Raw genomic sequence first — 25142 nt, 5'->3', positions numbered from 1 at the left:
TCAGTAATGCAAATTAAAAGGTGAAACTGATATATGAGACAGACGCATTACATGCAAAGCGAGATAAGTCAAGCCTTAATTTGTTATAATTGTGATGATCATGGCGTACAGCTCATGAAAACCCCAAATCCACAATCTCAGAAAATTAGAATATTACATGGAACCAAGAAGACAAGGATTGAAGAATAGAACAATATCGGACCTCTGAAAAGTATACAGTATACTGTGCTTGATTAGCAAGCAAACTCGCCTGACCTGACCCCATAGAGAATCTATGGGGCATTACCAAGAGAAGGATGAGAGACATGAGACCAAACAATGCAGAATTGCTGAAGGCTGCTAATGAAGCATCCTGGTCTTCCATAATACCTCATCAGTGCCACAGGCTGATAGCATCCATGCCACGCCGCATTGAGGCAGTAATTGCTGCAAAAGGGGCCCAAACCAAGTACTGAATACATATGCATGCTTATGCTTTTCAGAGGTCCGATATTGTTCTATTCTTCAATCCTTGTCTTCTTGGTTCCATGTAATATTCTAATTTTCTGAGATTGTGGATTTGGGGTTTTCATGAGCTGTACGCCATGATCATCACAATTATAACAAATTAAGGCTTGACTTATCTCGCTTTGCATGTAATGCGTCTGTCTCATATACCAGTTTCACCTTTTAATTTACGTTACTGAAATTAATGGACTTTTGCACGATATTCTAATTTTCCAAGTTTCACCTGTACTGCCTGTAACCTTGGAGAAGCTGCTGCCAGTCTGTGTAGACAATACTGAGTGAGCTAGATGGACCAATGGTCTGACTCGGTATATGGCAGCTTCCTATGTTCCAGCCCGGATGTTTCATCCTGTTTGTCTTCTTGTACTGAAAGAGAGCCAAACTTTATAACAGGCCTTAGCCTAGCTTTTCCATGTAATATTAATAAGTTAAACAGATGGTTAGTAGTAAATATAAACAATGTTTACAAGAAATCCCTGCTGATCTTCCATGGCCACTTCCTTCCCATTGGAAAAGGAAGAGCAATTATTAGCAAGACTCTGATGGAAGAAATAGATCATCTATAGATGATTCTAAATGGAGAATAATCAGAGCATGAAGCTTCTAATTGTCCAAAAACTGAGAATTGTGGTTCTAATGAGGCTAGTTCCATCATGAAGAGAAGGAGCAAGTTAAGTGCCCTTGTTGACGAGATGAGGGTATGAGATAACCAGCTTCCTGCTATACTGCTCTTAGCAAAGGACAAACAGGAAAGCAAGGAGAAGATGTAAGACATTACTGCCCATATAAGGACAAAAACACAAGACCAGGAAATCAGAACTTTGCATTGTTTAATGGACAAGGAAATTAGTCACCTTCCTTAAACTCAGACAGTGGAGGATTTGATTTTCTTATAGCAGAACTTTCTCAGATGGTCAAAACAGATGTATTGTACTTTTATTGTTTGTCTGGTTTTAAGAAAGTATCAAGAAACTAGGAGAGGTGGAGGAATGGAGAGAATATCCACTCCTCTGGCTATGAGCTAGCCGAACAGATATTTTCTCAACGGATAGATGATATAGAATATCAGATGATGTTAACGGATTGCCCCGGTACATGAGGGACTGGGCAGTAAATTTTGTATGAGAACCCGCAAGTTATTTAACTACACTTTCCTTCCTCGGGCTGCGAAAGGAATTCTTCAGGGCAAGACATAATGTTCTCCCCTCTGGACTCCTGCAGGGTAGATACTCAAAAGTGCCATTGGCTCATAGAACCTGCCCATGTGGGGGAGAAGGGATAGAAACAATCCAACATGCCCTGTTATACTGCCCCTTTTACAAGGACTCCTCCATAAGATATATTTCCCCTCTATTGCAGAGGTACCCAGACAGATTGGAGGGGTTACGGCATATACCTAGCTATTGCTCTGTGATACAAATCAAACCATAACCTGCACAGTAGCTAAATTTTGTGTAGGAAAGGACAGGTTGTGCTGTCAAGTCGGTGTCTACTCCTGGTGACCACAGAGCCCTGTGGTTTTTCTTTGGTAGAATACAGGATGATGCCTTTCAGCACCTTCCTATATTGCTGCTGCCTGATATAGGAGTTTCCCATAGTCTGGGAAACACACCAGCAGCGATTTGAACCAACAGCCTCCTGCTCTATAGGCAGGTTGCTTCCTCGCTGCGCCATTAGGTGGTAGCAGCAGTAAAAATACGACAACAGTTGGTACAGTCATGATCTAGTTGGTTGTAATATTTTTATATATTTACTGTTTGTTAACTGTATTTGATCTTTGATCGAAATAACCATTGACTTGACCAATCATAGCAAACAAATCTGTTTCATAAAAGTTGAAAGGACGACTTTCAGATTATTTGTACAATTCTTCAAAATGAAATTATCCATAAGAGAATTTGTGCTTTTACATGTTCTATGGCTTGAGGATTGCAATCCTCTGCACACTTACATGAAAATAAACCACAAGGATGTGGGTGGTTCAGACCTCATAAGCATGTTTAAACCCATTAAAATATTTAGGAGTATAGGAAGCTTCCTTAAACTGAGTCAGACCATTAGTCCATCTATATCAGTATTATCTACACTGACTGGCAGCAGCTTCTCCAAGATTATAGGCAGGGGTCTTTTCCCAGCCTTTCTTGGAGATGTCAGGGATTGAACCTGGGATTTTCTGCATGCAAAGCAGTTACACTACCACCAGTGTTCCCTCTAATTTTTATAATTAGTGAGCGGAAAGAGTTTTGTCCTGGGCGGCAGCATCAAGGCAGTGTGCGCACATAACACTCTCTCTCTCTCTCTCTCTCTCTCTCACACACACACACACACACACACACACACAGGGCCGGACTGGGGGCCCTGAGAGTGCGGTGAAATGTATGCGGGGAGGGCGCCAGGTTTTGAGCAGAATGGGTAATTAACGGTGGGAGTCAGGGCACAGGGGCACCCCGTGGGTGGGGCACACCGGGAATATACCCTGTTGCCCTGTGGGCCAGTACAAGCCTGCACACACACACACACACACCAGTTAATGATTTTTGTGGCACTCCGGTCTCTGTCTGGGCTGCCGGGAGGTGGGGAGCTGCTGCCACTGTCTCCCGTCCTCCTCTGGCTGCTCTGTCTCAGATCTCACAAGATCTGCCGCTGGAAGTGGAGGAGGAAGAGGCCCGGCCGGAGGGTGGGGGAGGGAGAAGGAGGCAGCACTGTGGCAGTGACCTGGCCGGGGAGAGGGGGAAAGTTTGGCAATGCTTCCCAGCCAGGGAGGTGGGATAACGGGGTTCTGGGAAGTTGGGCAGCAGTGGCAGGTGCAGCAGAGACTGTGAGCCCACCAAAAACTGCTGTGTGGGGGCCTGGAAGTTGGTGCACGGATGCATACACACACACACACACACACCTTAGAGGGAACAGTGACTACCACTAAGTTATGGCCCCATTGACAAGTGCTCAGCACATTTAGCTCCAAGTTGGATTGTGGTTTTAACTTAGCTGTCATAGGGATTTAGCAGTAGGTTGTGACTTTCTCTGATTCTCCAGGCTCTGTGGAGTCTTTGTTGTTGTTGTTTTTAATCACTTATTTATGGATAAATAAGACACAACTTGGACTGTATTTAAGAGAAATTGCATTGCTAGCTGGGCAAAGAGGCACATTTCAAATGCCTCCCTTGTATTTGGCAGGGGGAGAGCAACTCTCCTTTTCTGAGCCCAGCACAGCATCCCTCCAGTGGCTGTGGCTGTTGTCTCCCTTGTGAATTTTTTTAGATTGTGAGTCTCTTTTGGCCAAAGAACCATTGTCTCACTCCTTTTGTTAAGTAAACCACTTGGAGAACTTTTTTCTTGAGAAGTGGAATGTAAATATGTTAAATATTAATACAGGTTGAGTATCCCTAATCTGGACATCTGAAATCCAGAATGCTTCAAAATCTGGAAACCACCATGACGTGTGCCCGCAGCACCGACTCGTTGCTGCTTCATTTTCATTACATTTACAGCTACCTGTAGTTATCGTAAATTCAATGCTTATTCGTTCTTATACTTCAAATAAAACCTAACAGAAATAAAATACAGTGTACAGTAACCTTTCGTGTTTAGACTTGGATCCCATGCCCAAGAGATCTCATTACAAATATGCAAATATTCCAAAATCCGGAAAAGTCCGAAATTCGGAACACTTCTCGTCCCAAGCAGTTCGTATAAGGGATACTCAACCTGTGATTGCTTCCTTTCTCTCTTTCTTTAGGTGTTCATAGGGAACAACAACCCCAACGAGATTGCTTACAGACCTTTTCCCAGGCCAATCCTGACGCGTTTTGTTCGAATCAAACCTGCAACCTGGGAAAATGGGATATCACTGAGATTTGAAGTGTATGGCTGTAAAATTACAGGTAAGGGCAAAGAAGGCTTTTTTCTTTGGACACATAGCCTTTCAGAGATGGGAGAAGGGCTGCAGAATGCACAGAGGCGTCAGCATCCCTGCGCAAGAAGACTACTTGCGCAGTGGACAGGGCACGGAAGGGGGAGCGATTTTTGCATTTCTCCCCTCCCACCAAAAGCCCTTTCTACTTCCATAAATATGTTCCTATGGGCAAGTATTTATTTATTAATTCATTTGTTCGTTCGTTCACTCATTCATAGTTAAATCTTTATATTGTCTTTCATTAAAAGTTATCCTAAGGTGGTTAACATTTGCTTTTTAAAAAAAGGACAACAATAAAATCCATTTAAAAAAATAAAGCTCAGTGGTAGGGCATCTGCTTTTCATGCAAGCCTCAGATTCAGTTACTAGCATATCCCAGCAGTGCTAAGGTTTCACAGAAGGTTCCCCTCTTTCAAACCTTAAAACCGTGGAGAGCTGCTACCACTGCCAATACTGAGCTAGAAGGATTCATGGCTGTCTCAGTATAAGGCAGCTTCCTATCGAATATACTATAATAATACTGACCTGTTTTGTGAAAGATTGCTAAGATAACGTATGTGAAGTGCTTCAGCCACTTAGGAAAAATCTTGTAGAAATGTGTTTGTTTGTTTGTTTGTTTGTTTGTTGTGTTTAGACTATCCTTGCTCAGGCATGCTCGGAATGGTTTCTGGGCTTATCAGCGACTCTCAGATTACAGCATCGAATGAACAGGAACGAAGCTGGATCCCAGAAAACGTCCGTCTGGTAACGAGCCGTATAGGGTGGGCACTAGCACCAACCGCTCACACCTATTCAAAGGAATGGCTCCAAATAGACCTTGGAGAGGACAAGATAGTGCGGGGCATAATTGTGCAGGGAGGCAAGCACAGAGAGAACAAGGTCTTCATGAGGAAGTTCAAACTTGGATACAGCTACAATGGATCCGACTGGAAATGGATTATGGATGCCAGCAGAAGGAAGCCCAAGGTGAGATTGTAATCAAGATGTGGTGCTGTGATCTCTTGAAAACAACTGGCAGTGTGGTGCTGCCCTACACAGGAACTAAATAGGACATGAGACATATAGAAAATGGTTTAAGGCAGACCTTGAGAAAATATCTTTAATTAGAGGAGCCACCCGCAAAATTTAGGAGCCAGACTACCCGCTCCTCTATGCGGGGAGACAGACTCACCGCTCTCTTGCAGCAATGCCCTCTGCTCCATGGGGGTGCAGACTCCTCACCTTGCTTGCCCCCACCTTGCACTAGCATTAGCTAGCTCCTCTAAATTGTGAGCTTGCATTCCAGACTAGAATTGTACTTGTGCAAACTGTGGTGTGTCTCCTGCTGTGAAGTCTCTTCCCCATGATCCTTGCTAAGCAAGCAGACCAAGAGCACATGAACCTCAGCAACTTGGAGCACCCACTCAGCTACCTTAACTTCTTGTGTGGGTGCATCTTTGTTCATTGTGCTAGTGCAGTGTTAGTCTGGATGCTGGCCATTATAAAGACTTGGTCAAAGATTTGGTCTGTTGCAGAAGCTCACAGAGGAACAGCTCTTGGAACTGCACCCATTTTTCATCACTTTTCTGCAAAAGTGAATCTGTTTTTGAATGACCTTGATACTGCAGCTAAGAGGCTTACCATAAAGTGTAAAGAATGCATGAATCAACAATGAGATCTAACCACTTGTGTGGTTTTTTAAAATGCATGTTGTTTTGACAAATTCTTCGAAGGGAAGAGGAAAAAATAGAGCACCATATGCGTTTGATGTGACATACCTTATGCTGCTTGGCCTTCTGGTACTAAATTCAAGGCAATTACCATCACTGTCAAAGCTAACAGTCTTGAGAAAAACGAATGCTGGCAAACACATTAAGTCCACTCCAAGTTTTCATTGCTAACAAAAATAATCCTCAGAGATTAGTACTTTTTTTCCTGGGGGGAAAATTGGATGTTGTGTAACATGCATAATCCTACTAAAATATTCAACACATTTAATAATGTTTCTTCCACAGGGGAAATGCATTATAAAGGAATTTGATAAATTCCTAGGATTTAGGAGGCTGATGGATTTTAAAACAGGACCTAGGTATTTTAAGATTGTTAATCAAACTGGGCTCTATGCAATGGTAACTACACTGATTAAAAGCATAAATTAAAAGCAGTTCTGTTTCTTGAAATGAAGCATGGTTTAATTACTACCTTGCTGGGAGGCAAGAACCATACAGCAGAGGACCGACCAACTGCCTTTGGCGTTGTGCTGTACCGAACTCCTGCACTGCACAATCCAAAAGATGATCCCCAGGATGTGGTGCAGAATCACAGAGGATGCTGGGGCTCAACTCTCCAATACAGTGCAGTAGCCGGCATCCAGACTAACACTGTGCTACCACAACAAACAAAGTTGTGCACACACAGGAAGACTGCATGCAGGAGCTGCACAACATCATGGGGATGCTTGAGAACTAAACCGCAGCAGACCAACGTGCCATTGTGCCTGTGCCATTGTGCTGTGCCTCTTGCACTGCTGTTGCAGTTGTTCAAGCCTTGTGTTTCTTGCACAAGGCTTGCAGGACAGTCTTTCCACTTCCATGCAACCTTAACCCCAAGCTAGCATGCAGAGATGTGATCTGCTTTGCATCATTCCCTGCAACATCTATAGACCGAAGCCACAGGTTGCACAGCTTGCTGTGGAAGCGCAACACTAGTGGAGAACGCAAGCTTCCAGCTTAGCAGAACAAGCATTGGAAACATCCTAGTCTGGATTTCAGCCACTATTTCTAAAAATGCTACCTCTCCAATCAATTCCTTGTGTTGCTTTCTTGCTTTCACACCAGCACTGATGTGAAACTATTTGAAAAGTAAAAGCATGTCCATGGTAGTTTCCCATGATTCCCGTCAGGCACTGTAGCCCATAAGCAGAACCAAGATCTAAAGAGGGATTCTGTGTAAGAGGAAGGGTACCATGCACACAACCAGAGCTTCCTTTCTCTGTGGTTGCTCCCACTCCCCAAATGTTCAGTTTAAAAAGCAACTTGACCCTTCAGAAATGCTTGATAAAAAGCTATAAAAGCAACTTTGCTTGCATAGCACTCTTCTTACTTGTGCTTAAATTACCTTGGTACTCCCCTCCCCACCCCAGATCATCCTTGGTACTTGGTGCAGGAAGCCAGTCCTTGTCGGTCCCATGGTCTGGACTCTGGAATGAGAAACACGGACATGGTGTTTCAATTCCTGTTTCAGTCCCTGCACCTAAAGATGAAGGGAAGATCACTAGGAGTCCTTCAGTAGTGATCATATTGAGGCTATCCACACGAGCAGCCCAACTCAGACTTAGGCAGCCCAGCCTGGGTTGGGCTGCTCGTGTGGAGCACGGGGATTGCTCCTGATCCTGGTGCTTTCGATCCTGGTGCTTCTGCCCCTGCTAGCCTGACTTTAACCCGGTGGTTAGCTGGTTAAATGAACTTGTGGTTCACTTAACCTCGGCAGGCGATCGTGAGCACAATCACCGCCAGGTTAGAAGGCTTCTCCCTGGCCTGCTGCCATTTCTAGCAGTGAGCCAGTGGTGAAGAGTGACTGTGCCAAGCGCGGCCACTGCTCTAATGCGAACAGCCACCGCACTTGTGGCACAGGGCACTCTGGGATGCCGAAGGGTGAAATCCTCCAGGCTTTTGCCTTGGCTTGTGCGGCCACATGGCATGGCAAAGGCAAAGACAATGCCGTCATCTGCTGGGGAAGGCAGGCAGGCTCTTGCCTTCCCGCACAGACCTCCATGAGTGGTGGTGCATTGAGTGCACAACCTCATTGTGTTTGACCCTACATGCCCTCAGGAACAAAGGCAATTCTTCTAGCAGAAAAAATGGGTTGACATTACAATGACTATGATTTTGGGCTAACATTACAGTCACTATGAGGATGGGGCTGTAGCTCAGAGATAGAGCATCTGTTTTGCATGCAGAAGGTCCCATGTTCAATCTCTTGCGTCTCCAGGTAGTGCTAGGAAAGGCTCTTTCTGGAAACCTTGGAGAACCACTGTCAGTCATTGTAGGCCAAGGCTGCTCAACTTTGACCCTCTTGCAGATGTTGGCCTATAGCTCTCATAATCCCTTGCTATTGGCCACTGTGGCTGGGGATGATGGGAATTGTAGTTCAAAAACAGCTGGAGGGTCAGAGTTGAGCAGCCCTGGTGTAAACAATACTGAGCTAGATGGACCAACATTCTGACTTGGTATAAGGCAACTCTCATATTCCTATGTCTTAAATAGGTAGTTTGAAATGTGATCTGATTTGCCCGACATCCTTCATGCAGTGACTTCATTTGTGGCTCCAGTCCTCTGGATGAATTACAGTTTGTTCCCTCACCCCATAGTTCCTTCAGTTTCCAGTTCTTTTTACTCATGCTTTTTATCATTTTACATTTCCATCTAGCTCAAACATATAGGCCCTGGCCCTAAAAACCACTGAGATCAGTTGATATAATTAATTTTCTTTACTGAGTTTTGGACTGGGCCACATTAATGAAGGTCTTTGCTTTGGGCCTAAGACAACAAACCTGTTCCCCAGTCATTGTGGAAATCCACTTCTGCATGGCCTTTTTGCACTAACAACCCTCCAAGGACATACTTACATCATGAACCTGGTTTCCTTTTCTGTGCCCCTTCCTGACCCCTTCTATTCATTTGTCCGTAGTTTCACTTTCTTCTTCCAACACCTTGCCACTCTCCACTCTTAGTACAAATGGCTCATCTGTCCTATTCTGGGTCATCCCAAACCACCACCTGAAATCTCATTAACTTTTGGAGTCTCTCAGGTAGCTACTCTTTCCCCCTCTTCCTGGTTCATTTCAGTTTCCCTTTCATTCATCTGCTACCTATTCTGTATACAATCAAATAAACCTGGTAGTAAATGAAATAATACTATCTTCCCTCCCCTTACCTCCCTTCTGAAATGATTGGTGCATATCAATGAACAGTCATAATTATATCACAGATAGGTCTAGACTACACAGATGATACAAGACAATGATTCAGTATAATTAGGATTCAAGGGACCATTAAACATCTATTGAATTCTATGCCTGTGTGTCAGTACATTGTTCGGAAACCTTTTATAGAAAAGTTTCCATTATTATATATTGCTATTTAAACTATAATTAAGCCTGGATGCCATAGTTACAATTGCCTATGACTATAATGTAAATAGTATTTCATTACATCGCCTCTATCATGCAGTAGGGGGCTTTTATGATCATCGAAACAACATTTGACTATGAAATAAATCCTAACTACAAACTAGCTAGCCCTGCCCTCTCAGTCCTATTTAATGAGGTACATTCATTGAATACCCTCAGTATACTAATTGAGTCTATTTTCATAGAAATGAGGCTCGGAGATTCAGGGTACATTAATGTAAACCTTGCCCTTTATATTCTGATTCCATTCTCTGTGGCAAAGGTTAATTACTTGACTTCTGCGGTGCCCTCATGTGTTTCCATTGTGCCCTCAATGCCTTCCATTTCCTCAAGTTTGGCTGATAAAAGTATACGCATCTGAAGCTGCCTTAAATCAAGTCAGACCATTGGTCCACCTAGCCCAGTATTTCCTACTCTGACTGGCAATGGCTGTCCAGGTTCTCACACAAAGGTCTTTTCCGCCACTATTTTTGTGTTGTAGATGAGGAACCAAGGATAAGAGAGAGTGGCCAACATGCTGGCCAATGAAGCGCGAGTGCTCCTGTGAATTGTGCCAGTGCTGCAGATGAGTTCCTGAGTAACGCAGGACTGGCCCTCAAGTGGGAAGTTTTTGATGACCTCCCCTTTCCCCAGAAGCTGTATGGCCCTAAGGGATATATTTTTGTGTTGCACAGAGCACTTCTGGCCAGGGGCTATAGCTACATTGGAACGGAGTGGGGGTGTCCCTGGGCCCCTGAGTGGCGGGGAGCACTGGTTGGCTGACAATTTGCTCTTTGTTCTCCTCTTCGTGTCTCCCTGAAGATGGCGGGGGGGGGCATCTTCACTTTTTATCCCAGGGCCCACTCCACCGCTACTACAGCTCTGCTTCTGAGGAAGGGGAAGTCACTGGAATCCGCCCCCTAGCCCAGTAGCAGCTCATGAACACGCCGCTGGTGGGGGGGGAGGCACCTTTAAGGGAAAAGAAAGTCGCTGCTTACCTCCGCAATGTGCCGCCCAACAGCCCCTGCGGTGGGGAATCGCTGCTGCCACTCACCTGGTGTAAACGGAGCCGAGCCCCTGCCAGCGGCCAGGTGAGTGGTGGTGGTGCTTCCTCACCGCAGGGGCTGCTGGGCAGCATGCTGCGGAGATAAGCAGTGACTTTCTTTTCCATTAAAGATGCCTCCCACTGCCCACCCACCCCCCAGTGGCGCATTCATGAGCCGCTACTGCCCCAGCCCCCATCATGTAAGTGCTGTGCTTGGTCAATCACATTTGCAACACTGACACATTTCATGAAGCACTAGTATGTCATTGGTTGGGATGTTGGCCAGCGACATTAGGAACATAGGAAGCTGCCATATACTGAGTCAGACCATTGGTCCATCTAGCTCAGTATTGTCTTCACAGACTGGCAGAGGCTTCTCCAAGGTTGCAGGCAGGAATCTCTCTCAGCCCTATCTTGGAGAAGCCAGAGAGGGAACTTGAAACCTTCTGCTCTTCCCAGAGCGGTTTCATCCCCTAAGGGGAATATCTTGCAGTGCTCACACATCAAGTCTCCCATTCAGAAGCAACCAGGGCAGACCCTGCTTAGCTATTGGGACAAGTCATGCTTGCTACCACAAGACCAGCTCTCCTCTCCACTGGACATTGACCATCCAGCAGGAATGGCTGGTGAGGGAAGTGCCAGGGGCGGGGGCGGCAAGAGTCACCTTTAAGGAGGTAATAAGCAGGTCCTTACCATCATGTAAGCTGCAGCTGCAAGCAGTGGCGCTCCGCTTGCAATCCCATGTGGGGCAGCGGCACTTCGCCCGGCATCTAGCGGGGCCACAGCATAGCCCTAGCCTCTGCATGTACATGGAACTTCTGCACATGCGCAGAAACCAGCACCACACCGTATGCCAGGTGGAGTGCCACCACCCCACATGGAACTGCAGGAAGAGTGCCGCAGCTTGCAGGTTCTGCTTACATGATGGTAAGCACCTGCTTATTACCTCCTTAAAGGTGCCTCTCACCACCATCCCCAGCACCGCCCTCACCAGCCTCTCCTGCCATCCAGTCTAGGTCTTCCACATCAAGGCATCCATTGCACCAGACAGGCCCTCATTTGCATGCTCCTAGACAAACAGAAGCCGGCCCTCTGTTCTGACAAGGAGACAAAAAACAAAGTGCATCAGGGCACTTTCCAGATTAGCTCCTCAAAAGCAGCAAAATACTTCCATTCAGGCAAATCGCATTTGAAACATAAAGAGCAGGGGGAGCAGTCTCACGGAAACTAACAACCCGAAAAAAGAGCAACATTTTTACGCCAGATACACAATGCCATAGCACTATATCACAGTGATTAAATTCAAAACAAGGCATCGGAAATGTGAACGGCACCCTGCTGTCAGTGTAGGGATGCGTTGTCACAACACAGGAAGTGTAGAAGCACACTTCAGAGATCTGCAGTGACCCCATTGCAGGGTGTAATCTGGAAAGCACCCTGGTTCTACTGAGGATACTTTAAACTCACATTTCTCAGACTGCAGCCTCTGCCTCATACCAGACTCCTTCTGCACCCTGTAAAGCAGCAAACTGCTTTGGAAAGTGAGGGGAATTCCAAAAGGAATTTCTAGCTGGGAGAGTGCGCTGCAGTTATAAAGAAAAGTCAAAATCCCACTGGGCTCTTTGGCTTTCATCCCATGTTTTCATCATTTACCTTTTTGAAACCCCATCATAAGTTCATTATAGAGGAATCAAATGATGTATGTGCATGAATGAACTAGAGAAACCCTGGAGTCTCTGAAGTGCCTAAATCCAATGGCTGAGAACAGGCACAGTGAATAGCAGCAGTCAGTGGGGCACTAACTTGAGCAGCCAACATCTTAGTACAGTAAACTGGCTCTGTTTCCAAAAATAGTTGGAAATCAGTGGCTTCCTATGCAGAAACTTTGAAGGAATGACTAATGACACAAACCAGCACTGAAAAAACAATAATTAGCCTCTTCCTGTAGCCTCCCCTTGCACTGGATAAAAAAGAAAACAGGGCTTGGGTAGTAGTTGTTCTTTCTTGAGGGCTCTGCTGTGTCAGCTTCTGGGTCATTGAGGAGGAATCTGCTCTGCTCTGTTGTGTGTGCTGTTCTCTCCAGAAAGAGTTCAGTACCTGTCAGCTGCTGAAACTCTTTTCAAAAGATGTCATTGAGAGGAAGACAACAAGCTTAAATGCTGGAAATTCCCAAAAATGCCGCCAATAATCTTCGGTCTGGATTCCAAAAGAAAGAACCTGATTGTAAGGAGGCCAGCTCTTGTTAAAATCTGAAACCATGTAGATATTGCTCTTTTCTTTATCAGGGCTTCAGGGGTTGGCAGCGGGCTCTCTGCAGAGACATTGGCCTTGGCAGAGAGGAACATAGGAAGCTGCCATATACTGAGTCAGACCATTGGTCCATCTAGCTCAGTATTGTCTTCACAGACTGGCAACAGCTTCTCCAAGGTTTCAGGCAGGAATCTCTCTCAGCTCTATATTAGAGAAGCCAGGGAGGGAACTTGGAACCTTCTGCTCTTCCCTGAGTGGCTCCATCCCCTGAGGGGAATATCTTGCAGTGCTCACACATCAAGTCTCCCATTCATATGCAACCAGGGCAGACCCTGCTTAGCTAAGGGGACAAGTCATGCTTGCTACCACAAGACCAGATCTCCTCTCCTACATTAACCACAGACTGATTGACGATGACCCCAATGCAAGCTCTGGATACAAAAGGAAGGTGTTCAAAAACTATGCTTCCCTTGACCTCCAAAATATCTATCACATCTTATCAGCATTTAGCTTTCCTTATGAGTAGCTTTGCAGACTTCTGCCTTACAACTTATGCTCCAGAATTTTAATTTGCACCTTTGCAATGTCACTATAATTTCTATGCTTCTGCATAGGTGGAGTGAATCAGAGTTGAAGTGTCCCTCTTGAAGGGTTGTCTTAATGTAATTACATGAACGCCAATAGAATCCAGTCTGTGGTTAATTCCTTCCCCCACCAGCAATTTATGTATATACTAGATCTGAGCTTAGTTCAAAACCTGTCTCATTAAAACACTCTGCTCCTCTGCTGACCCTGATGGTCTGATCTGTGGAAAATGAAATGTGTAACTTCTCGATGACACTTTATCTGTTCTTCCCTCATTTACAAATGTAGAATCAGCCAGTTGATAAAATAGTTGGAACTTAGGTTACCTGTCAACACATTCAGATGCTAGAGGCATGAACAATCTCAACAGGCTTAAAGTGAACTTATTGTTGTGATGATTAAAGTAAACCACATTTTGTTGTATGTTCTGCAGATCTTTGAAGGCAACACCAACTATGACACCCCTGAGCTTCGTACTTTTGAGCCTACAACAACCAGGTTCATCCGTGTTTACCCTGAAAGAGCCACCCATAGTGGATTGGGTCTGAGAATGGAATTACTGGGCTGTGAAATTGAAGGTAATTGCTCTGCCTGTGATTAATATGGTATATTAATTATTTTCCTGCACATGTTCTTGCTTATGCTTTTGCTGTGTGAGAAATGTCTGGCCTCTTTCTTCTCCATTAGCCGTTAATGTTACAGCATTTTTCTTTGCAGCTGTAGTTATGATCTTAGAGAAGAAAATTACATTCCTATGCTATCCTAGCATCCTTAGAGCCTTGGGTTGATAGGATATAGCACTGGAGAGAATTACAGCAGCAAAGCAAAGGAGAAATATTTATTCATATCATCCGTCTTTAGTTTGATTTTGAGGAGCTGTAGTATGGTACAGGATAAAATGAAAAATTGTGACTTTGATTCATTAATGGGTCATTTTAATAGGATTTTTCCTTTTAATGATGGCCCCCATTTCTACAGAAGAGTCTGCCTATATCCGAAACCTGTGCAGAATCTTTCTCTTGATCAAGTCCTTTGATGATGAGGAGGATGAGGAGGATGATGATGATGATTTACATTTGATATCCTGCTCTTCCTCCAAGGAGCCCGGAGCGGTGTACTACATACTTAAGTTTCTCCTCACAACAACCCTGTGAAGTAGGTTAGGCTGAGAGAGAAGTGACTGGCCCAGAGTCACCCAGCTAGTATCATGGCTGAATGGGGAGTTGAACTCGGGTCTCCCCGGTCCTAGTACAGCACTCTAACCACTACACCACGCTGGCTCTCTTATGCCCCATATGTGGGGGGAAGTTCCAAATGCTGTGTGCCATACAGACAATTCCAGGTTCCTAAAATACATCTGCACAATAAGATTGGTCAAATATAATCAAAGGCCCTGATCCAGAGAAAGAGTCTGCACAGGTTTCGGATATAGGCGGATATAGGAAATTATTCTAGATTTTCCTTCTTTTGGTTAAATATATGTCAGGTTCTGAAAAGCTTGCTAAGGTCATGCAGAGGGAGATTTTTGCCTTTTAAAATTCGGAACAGCACACCCTTATGCTGTATAAGAAACTGCTTCCTTAATTCCAAAAGAAGGACAATCTAGAATAATAAGCAATTTCTGCATGCTTCCTATAGAAGAGCCCCACAGAATCATCATACAAACAAAGCACTCTGTTGTGACATAATGTTCCTCTCCAGCAAGGGTTTCTCCAGCAAGGCTTACTCCGAACCACAGGAACATAGGAAGCTGCCATATTCTGAGTCAGATCATAGGTCCATCTAGCTCAATACTGTCTACACAATACTGGCAGTGGCTTTTCCGAGGTTGCAGGCAGGAATCTCTCTCAGTCCTATTTGGAGATGCCAGGGAGGGAACTTGGGACCTAGATGCTCTTCCCAGAGTGGTTCCATCCCTTAAGGGGAATATCTTACAGTGCCCACACATCTAGTCTCCCATTCATATGCAACTAGGGTGGACCCTGCTTAGCTAAGGGGACAAGTCATGCCTACTACCACAAGACCAGTTCTCCTCCCACTGATATATGAATAAAGATGCCCCTCATTGAAATAAATGGGGGAACCATTTCTGTCAAAAGCTCTGTAAGTACAGTACAAGAGAGCACCCTCTAAAGATTTGGATCAGGCACAGTGAGTTCAGATCCCATTCAGATCATCCCCTATTGTTGTAGTTGCAATCTGTTGTTTCCAATCTGGGTCTTAAAATCATGCTACTGACTTGACAGCATGATCCTTTTAGCCTTTGCATGTTGGCTGGCAGTAAGGAACAAGCCACTAATCTTTTTTCCATACTTTAAAAACATGAATGGCTAGGAGGATGCTATTACTGAATTTCCTGTTCTTTCCCCACACTTAAGTTAGGATGCCACAGAGCATGTTGATGGGAGGGCAGAGGGCAGGAAATGAGAAGATAGAGCAGAGGGAAAGGTCCTGCTACTGTTAACAAATGACTTTGTTCATCACAGAGTCTTTCTAGATGGTGAACTAGTCTTGTAACTAGTCCTGGAATATGTTTTAACTGAGCCAGGCTGGGATTTTGTTACAGCACCTACACTGGTCCCGACCACCCCAGACAGCCATCCAATGGACGAGTGTGATGATGACCAAGCAAACTGCCACAGCGGAACAGGTGATGACTTCCAGTTGACAGGTGCAGAAATCATCCTCATTCCATTCCAACGCCATTTTTGTTCAGTTCAGTCCCTAGTTACACTGTTTGTCCTGTCTTTGTCAATCATGATTAAATGGTCTGTGGCTGACATACTGCACAACAGTTTGCCTGCCTTTTAACAGAATGTGTGAGCAGTTGTACAAGAGCACTCTTGGGCAAAATGCAAGGATTACACATTTCAATTTGTGATTCCTGAAATATAGGAATCGCACAAACACGAGTATACGATGGACAGCCATTATTTCCAATGACCACCCATCATGCAACTGTATGTGCACAATTCTTGCATTTTGCCCAAGTGAACTCTTGTATAACTGCATAACAAACATTCCATTAAAAGGCAAATGGAAAATTGCACCATATGTCAGCCATTATTATGTATATAGCACCAACCAGCAATACTTCATTATTCAAAGGTATTGAAAAGGTGAAAATCTATTGAATAAGCTGCAGTACTTGCAGGTTTGTGAGAAGTCAAATATTTATCTATCTGAGGATCCTTGGAAGGTTTATTTTTTTAATTGCCTGTTTAGGCTTCCATCGAATTCTTGGAACACTTTTTATTTCTCATTATATCCAAAGAGTGTAGTCTTTATCAAAAGTAAGTTCATTGTAAATTTTGAGTTTATTAAACAAAAGCTTCCACTCATTATTAGAAAGTCGTTGAGGCTCTACACACGATCAAAGTGTAGAGCCTCAAGGGGTTTGACAGGGAGAGCGGGCTTAGCGGGCTGACACACGATCAAAGAAACAAGGTTAACGGAGCACTTACTTCATTAACCTCGTTTAGCAGCACGGGTTTTTAGGCGGGCTAGCTGCCATGGAACCGCTGGGCTCACCCGCGAGCCCGGCAGTTCTGACAATCACTAGAAACTGGGCCGGGCTACCTTAGCCCAGTTTCTAGTGATTGTGGGAATAGCTTCATTGAGGTCATTCACACAGTCAAAAACTGTGTTCTACCCAGGTTTGGGAGCTGTGTGTGCTCCCAATTTTTGATTGTGTGGAAGCAAGGTAAGAGGAAAACCTGGGTAGCCTTTCCTTCTATCGTAGTTTCACACAATCATTTCTGCCCAGGTTGTCCTCTTACCTTGCTTCCACACAACTGAAAATTAGGAGCACACATAGCTCCCAAACCCGGGTAGAACACAGTTTTTGACTGTCTGAGTGACCTCATTGTAAGTATGAAGCTGCCTTGAAATGAGCCACACCATTGGTCCACCTAACCTAGTATCCTAACTCTCCAGGGTGTTTTCCAGATTACACACTACAACAGTTTTGCAACGTGTCTGTAAGTACCGCTCCCAATTGCCTGTGTTTTGACATCGTGGTCACTGCACTGTCAGCAGGGTGCCGTCCATATTTCCGATGCCTTGTTTTGGATTTTATTGATGTGTTGTAGCCCTACAACGTTGTATATGTGCTGCAGGAAAGTAGCTGTATTTTTCTGTTGTAGGAGGCTTGCCCATCCTTTATGCATTGCAGTGTGGTGTGGTGGGGATGGTTCAAATCTCTGTGCAACAATTTTTTTTTATTTTTATAGCCCCTTTCCATCCAGTTAATAAAACTAATTTCCATCCCATTCATGAAAGGATTTAAACAAACAAACAAAAAAAAACCCAAACCCAGGGTTTTTGCACACAGGTGCAACCCGATTCTCATTGGCTTTCGACTTTTCTTTCGATTGCATATGCTTTTGGTTTTTTACCAGATTTATTTTTCGGACACGTTCATGTTTCCTCCTTTTTTGTGCACTGTGGATTGGCTGGCTCATTCAGCAAACCCCTGCAGCCTGGGGTTGAGTTTTGTTTTTGGGTTTTTTTGCTGGATGGCCTGTGCAAGGGTGCAACGCTGCAACTAAATTATCATTTTGGAGCGACGCTTTCCCTGCCATTGCTTTTTGTTTTTCATCAGACTTCTTTTTCGAACACATTGATTTTTCCTCAGGAAAACATGTTTCCTCCAACGGGAAGGGGCCTTATACAGTGTCAGACCACTGGTCCATCTGTCATCATGCCCCACATGTTCCCAGTGCTCTTGTTAGTGCAGAGCAGATGGAACTGCACCCCTCCTGGCAGTTTTGTGGAAAGGCACCGAGAATTTTTTTTAAAGAGTTGGTCGTGTTGGCGGTTCCCCGCCCCCTCCACAACCCTATTGGCACGAAATGGAGGAGGAGGAGAGGGCAGTGAGTGCAATTAAGGTGGGATATGGACACCCCCTGCCTGGAAAACCCGCTGCAGTGGTGGGCAATATGAACGGTCAAAACCCTGTCTTGATACACTGAAAAACGCATCAAGAAATGCTGTACTTGCAGTTGCAAGCCACTGCATCATACCATTTTACTTGCATCACTTTGACTGGGGCAAATCTCATCCAGAAAACGCCCAGCAGTGGCTCTTCAAGGACTCAGGCATGGGCTTTTCTGAGCCCTGCTACCTGAAATCCTTTCAACTGGAGATACCAGGGATTGAACTTGGGGTGTTTGCCTGCAAAGCATATTCTCTTTCACTGAGTAGTGGCCTCTTCTCTAACCTGTAATGTTTCTTTTGTAATAACACATTAGAATCAAATAATCTAAAAACAACAACAGGTTCTCAGCCAATTAAAATCAGCCTCCACTGATTAATCAACTAACACTTTAGTTTATCAGTCTACCGTTTCAATCAATGAAAGCTTGCAGCCCTAGGGGAAAAAAACTGTTTTCACCATTGGATTTTTCCAGTTTCAGACATCATGTATGGATCAGCAAACACTAGAGTGTGTTTTTTCCCCTACAGTCTTAAAAAACAGATGTAGGCTAATCACTTCTCATTTAATTGTCCTTTTCTACAGAAGGGCTGAACTGATAAGTTAGAGACCACTAAGGATAATCTTGGCTGAGATCCAGTTTCCTTGCAACCTGGGGAAGAGTTCTCTACTTTACCATTTCCACTTAGCAATGAGGTCACTGGGACTGGGGGCAGGGGAGCTTTTCCCCTATTTCATTACCTGTGTCCCATTTTGCCTACAGTGAAATGGTGATCTAACCTTCCGTGCTCTGTCAGAGACACAACCAAATCTGTACAGCATTGCCAAGCACAAGCAAAGAAATAGAAGCTGCAGAAAGCAGCCATCTCTCATGGGTTCGCTTTTATGAAGGCCAGAATGTTTCTGTTTCTTTTAATATGCCAAAATCAGGTTGGCTTATGTAGCTGTTTGGAACTCTCTTATCCCATAAGGCTACACGTCTGCTCTGCTAGATAGAGCCTCTCTGTTAGCCTGAGCAAGATACCTGCAAGCACGTGGCCTCATTTTCATCCTGCTACAAGTTACTGCATGATCACTCCCTTATGTGCTAGAGGGCTAAATGTTTATTGTTTCCTATAGTGCTGTGCAGCTTACGTCGGTATGTTTCCAACAAAGCTAAAATCTGGCAACACATACTCAAAGGACTTTAGATAACCTTAGCCAGGTAGCAAAGAGTTGTTCAGGGACTTGGGGTGGGTTTTATTTTCCCCTTTAGTAAGCAATTAAGTAGGAAAAAGGCCCCTCAAGCTAATGTGAGTGGGGGAGGACCTACAAGAGAAAATGCACTTGTATTTAAGTGTTCAGCTCTTTCTGAATCTTATGTTTTTCCTGAAAATAAATGCTGAAAACATTGCAATCTATCCGTGCCACACAGTTACAGTGCCTACTTTTTAAATTATAAGTTCTCAGGCTGCCATTCCTTCTTATGGAAGCAGCAAATCAGTAGTAACAAGATACTTTTCAGCTGCAAAAATGGTTAAGAAATTCAGCAAATTCTAAACATTTGAAACTTTTTTCACCTTTTTAAAGGGGAAAACGGGTTTCAAACGTTGAGAATTTACTGAGTTCCTATGGAAGCAGACATATGCTTCATTGCCATGTTATCATGCCATTTTATTCACTCCAAAGCCAGTGTGGTGTAGTGCTTAGAGTGTTGGGCTAGGACTAGGGAGTTTCAAGTTCAAATCCCCATTCAGCCATGAAACTCATTGGGTGACTCTTAGTCATTCATTTGTCTCTGTCTAACCTTCCACACAGGGATGTTATGAAGCTAAAGATAACTATGTACAGGTGAAACTCGGAAAATTAGAATATCGTGCAAAAGTCCATTAATTTCAGTAATGCAAATTAAAAGGTGAAACTGATATATGAGACAGACGCATTACATGCAAAGCGAGATAAGTCAAGCCTTAATTTGTTATAATTGTGATGATCATGGCGTACAGCTCATGAAAACCCCAAATCCACAATCTCAGAAAATTAGAATATTACATGGAACCAAGAAGACAAGGATTGAAGAATAGAACAATATCGGACCTCTGAAAAGTATACAGTGTACTGTGCTTGATTGGCCAGCAAACTCGCCTGACCTGACCCCATAGAGAATCTATGGGGCATTGCCAAGAGAAGGATGAGAGAAATGAGACCAAACAATGCAGAATTGCTGAAGGCTGCTAATGAAGCATCCTGGTCTTCCATAATACCTCATCAGTGCCACAGGCTGATAGCATCCATGCCACGCTGCATTGAGGCAGTAATTGCTGCAAAAGGGGCCCAAACCAAGTACTGAATACATATGCATGCTTATACTTTTCAGAGGTCCGATATTGTTCTATTCTTCAATCCTTGTCTTCTTGGTTCCATGTAATATTCTAATTTTCTGAGATTGTGGATTTGGGGTTTTCATGAGCTGTACGCCATGATCATCACAATTATAACAAATTAAGGCTTGACTTATCTCGCTTTGCATGTAATGCGTCTGTCTCATATATCAGTTTCACCTTTTAATTTGCATTACTGAAATTAATGGACTTTTGCACGATATTCTAATTTTCCGAGTTTCACCTGTACACCACTCTGGGCTCCTTGGAAGATGAGTGGGATAAATGTAAAAATCAATAAATAAAGATTAGGGAAATTATGGCACCCTCATTGAAAGGATTCAGTAGAGGACTCACGTTGCATGTTTTAAGATGAAAAGCCAACTATCCTCTGCCCATGGGTGCCTCCTCCATATCACAAAGCTAAGTCCACATCCTGTCAACCCAAATCCAAATCTGTACAGTCAATTGACCCTTATGGGCTTAGCACCTGTATATCTCCGGGATCACCTCTCTCGGCCAGTTGTATCCCAGCCTGTGAGGTCTTCTCAGCTGACCCTCCTTAGTGTCCCAGGCCCTGGTGTAGCACATGGTACCTGGGCCCATAGGAGGGCCTTCCATGTGGCAGCCCCTCTTCTTTGGAACACTCTTTTTTTCCCCCAGATTCATTCAGCCCCTTCCCTGACTGCTTTTAAGGCCCTTCTTAAGACCCACCTGTTTTGCCAGGTGTTGTTGTTGTTGTTAAAAATTAATTGTTATTGGTATTGTTGCTGTTCACTGCCTAGAGTCTTAGGAGGAGGTGGTATATAAGAAAATTTTAATAAATGAATGAATGAATAAATGAGGATTATGAGAAAGCAAAACCAATGGGTGATAAAAACAATTATGAAAAAACTAGTTTCCAATTTTTAATTTTATTATATTATCCATTTATTTATATACCACCTGACTCCCTGGGCTCTAAGCAGTTCACACAAATACATACAATAAAAACAGAATAAAGCAGCTATTAAAACAATTCAAAACCATTTAAAACATTCAGCAGTTACTAAAAGCCAGGCTTAAAACATGTGTCTTAAGGGCTCTTCTAAAGGCTAGTAAAGATGTCAAAGCACAAGTGTCTGTTGGGAGTGCATTCCACACCTCCGGAGCGACTACAGAGAAGGCCTGCTCCCAAGTTGCCACTAGACAAGCTGGCAGCATCTGGAGACGGACCTCTCCTGATGACCTTAATGTGTGGTGGGGATCATACAGAAGAAGGTACTCTCCCAGGTAATTTGGGGAGTGCCTCTGAGAACATCAGAGAAAATCAAGAAAATCAATTTCCCATTGATTTTGCCTTCTAATTATTTGAATATGCCTCAGAGGCAAGATACCTCTAAATACCAATAGCAGGGGAGCAACAGCAAGAGAGAGGGCATGCCCTCACCTCTTGCCTGTGGGCTTCTCAGAGGCATCTGGTGGGCCACGGTATGAAACAGGATGCTGGACTGGATGGGCCTTGGGCCTGATCTGGCAGGGCTGTTCTGCTGTTCTTATGTTCATATGTGTAAGAAAGAAACCTCTTTTGCTTACAGTCCATTTAGAGCAAGAGAAAGCACCAAGCTAGTCTAGACTCCACACACCTCCCCTCTGCCTATTGGGATGGGGCTGTAGCACAGTATTAATCTGCTTTGCATGCAAAAGGTCCCAGGCTCACTCCCTGGCATCTCCAGGTAGGGCTGGGAAGGACTTCTGCCTGAAATCTTGGAGAAACTGCTGCCAGTCAGTGTAGACAATGCTGAACTAGATGGACCAATGGTCTGACTCCATCCCAGCCAACTCCATTCCCAACATGGGTTCCCAACCTTGGGTCCCTAGATATTGTTGGACCAGAACTCCCATCATCCTCAGCCACTAAGGCCAGCAGCCATTGTGGCTGGGGATGTGGTTATAGTTATAATTAAACAACATCTGGAGATCCAAATTTGCAAACTCCTGCCCTAGAAGGTATTCCACTTTCACACCTGATTCCCCTGCCTCTCAGACATATTGATTCAATTCCTTTCCTTTCTGTGGAATGAACAGTGCCTCCCAGTTTAACATTTTCCAAACTCTAAGCCAAAAAGACCTACAAATATATCCACAAGCTCTTAGTAATACTACTCCCTAGTGTTCCTTTTTAACCACTGGTTTTTAGAAGCCTAGTGGAACCAAGCTGTAAATTTTCTTACCACAGAAGAGGAGCGATGCTCTTGCATGGGTTCACAGCTAAATGCTCCATTACTCACATGAGTAGGCTGCTTGCAAAGACAGTTCCATGGTTTTTAGCACAAGCTGCCAGTGCTGTATCACTGGAACTGAATGCCTGAAACCATTCCAGCTTGTAGAGCCTCAGCTGAGGGCGATTGTGGCTGCAGATGCAGTTCACAGGCTAGGTGGTCTCTCCATTTAGAGAACGACGTGACTTTTTCCTGGTCTGTAACATACACACCGGAGATCCAGAGACCAAAATATCTTTTTATTCTTAACTCAGTCCTTTGTGGCTGTTGGAACATCTCACCTTTTAAAACAAGGGTAATAAAGCCCCTAACACTTAACCTCCGTTGTAGGAAGTGGAAGTAGTACTATTAATTTATTAGTGCAATAACAGCAACTAGAAAACCGCAAGGAAAATTAAAGTTCTCCAGATTGGAATCTGTTAGAGAATAATATTCATTCAGCTAATGTACCAGCTGACATCAGTGTTCCCTCTAAGGCATGCGCATGTGTGCACGCTCACATGTTTTTTGATGTCTGCGCAGTTAATTTTAGACCCCGCTCAGGTTGAATCAAGAAGGCCCCATTCCAAATGCACATGCGCGCACACTGCCTTGGATAATGAGGGTCTCCTGTGGTTGAAAATGGTTTCTCCCTGTATTTAGAGAGACAGGCTGGGGAGCTGACACCATCCCCAGCAACTTGTCCCAGCTGAAGTGCCCCCAGCTGAAACCACAGAACAGCCAGGGACCATCTTGCTCTGAGAGGAGGGGAGAAGAAGTGTGACTGAGGCCCATGTAAAAATGTAAATGTGTGGCTTGCTGTATTATCCTTTATTTAAGTTTTTTGTAAACCGCTTTGGGAGGTTTGCCTGAAAAGTGGTATGTAAATACAAAAATAATTAATCAACCAATCAATCAATCAATTTATTTGATTTATATACTGCCTGACCAAAGGGTCCATACATAACTCTGGTTTGGTTTGGTTTTGGGTTTTTTTGTTTATTTATTTATTACTAATAATAGCAATTATTTTTATTAATAATAATAATTACTTATTATTAAGCACCACCACAGTGTTAGTAACAATGGCTTCCATACTGCACAATGCTGGCAGCCCAAGTACCACCCACATCTTGGAAGCATTGTTGACGGGGCTGCACTTGCAGGTTATTTCCAACAGGCGTCATGTCATGTAATTGTATTCACAAAGCACTTGTGTTGCTGACCTGCAGCACAGCCCATCAGCAGTGATTACATGCGTAGTGGGGTGTGGTCGGTGCCCCAGCTGTCCACATTCCCCTGCACAGTAAGTCAGCCATTGTCAGCTACCATATTTTTCAGCAAAAGAAGTAGATGGACATATGATGAAATATAGGCATGAGCTTTCACAAAAATATTATTACAAGACAATTTAATATCATTGTAGATTTTGCTATCTGGAAAGAAAATAAGGCAAAAAGAGAGCAACTATTTCTGTAATTTGGAGAGTTTTTATGTTATGCTCTTGAATGTATAGTTCTTTAATCACATGACGACTTGAACTAATTATCCAAGTGCATCAAAATGAACTCGCTTAACTGTATAATTGGAACTGCACTTTAAGCTAATTGTTCCCTTTACCAACCCAAATGAAGACTTTTTGTTAACAAAAACAAACATTTGTAATGCATGTATATTATGTGCCATTTATATCTTGCATGCCTCACTCACACCTTCATCGTACACTTCCATTACATCATTCTTTCCAAGGCTTAAAAGCAATATACCTTCATTAAACCTCATCACAATCATACTCACTCTAGCACTTCGAATGGTTCCCTGCAGGGATGGGAGGAAAGCGTGGCTGATTCTAATCAGCAGCTTATTGCTTGATACATTCAGTCCTCTTCTTATTCCCTTCATCTATATGTTTAGAATAACAAAAAAGAAGTTTATTAAAAGAGAAAAGTTTCTCTATAGTACAATGAATGGACAAACATCTGAAAATGAACTAGTGACAAAATACCTGTAAATTATCTATCAATTCCTCAAGCATTTATTTTTGACTGACAGCCAGTTAAATAATACTTCTGGTTCGATCGAACCAACTGGCCGGTCTGGCTGGTTTGTTAAACCGGTTCTCCCATAAGGAATAATGGGGACTAGAACTATCCCATT

The 25142-nt window shown here is 43.8% G+C and overlaps 1 protein-coding gene and 1 long non-coding RNA gene across 4 annotated transcripts in view; one reads left to right on the top strand and one right to left on the bottom strand.

Moving 5' to 3' along the window:
* Nucleotides 1-25142, bottom strand: part of LOC128329649 (uncharacterized) — a 116737-nt gene that overhangs the window by 21863 nt on the left and 69732 nt on the right. For both annotated transcript variants that reach the window (XR_008309741.1, XR_008309742.1), the window contains exon 5: nucleotides 24783-24887. This is a non-coding gene — a long non-coding RNA (uncharacterized LOC128329649). The remainder of the gene's footprint in view (nucleotides 1-24782; nucleotides 24888-25142) is intronic.
* Nucleotides 1-25142, top strand: part of NRP1 (neuropilin 1) — a 215631-nt gene that overhangs the window by 161252 nt on the left and 29237 nt on the right. Inside the window, exons 9-12 of one of the 2 annotated variants that reach the window (XM_053261193.1) lie at nucleotides 4244-4388; nucleotides 5055-5386; nucleotides 13883-14027; nucleotides 16016-16120. In XM_053261193.1, coding sequence (XP_053117168.1) covers nucleotides 4244-4388; nucleotides 5055-5386; nucleotides 13883-14027; nucleotides 16016-16120 — 727 coding nt within the window. The remainder of the gene's footprint in view (nucleotides 1-4243; nucleotides 4389-5054; nucleotides 5387-13882; nucleotides 14028-16015; nucleotides 16121-25142) is intronic. The other variant, XM_053261194.1, reaches the window with a different exon arrangement.

This window comes from Hemicordylus capensis, chromosome 6, assembly GCF_027244095.1.
Source record: "Hemicordylus capensis ecotype Gifberg chromosome 6, rHemCap1.1.pri, whole genome shotgun sequence".
Lineage (NCBI taxonomy): Eukaryota > Metazoa > Chordata > Lepidosauria > Squamata > Cordylidae > Hemicordylus > Hemicordylus capensis.
This window is presented reverse-complemented; position numbering and strand designations above follow the sequence as displayed.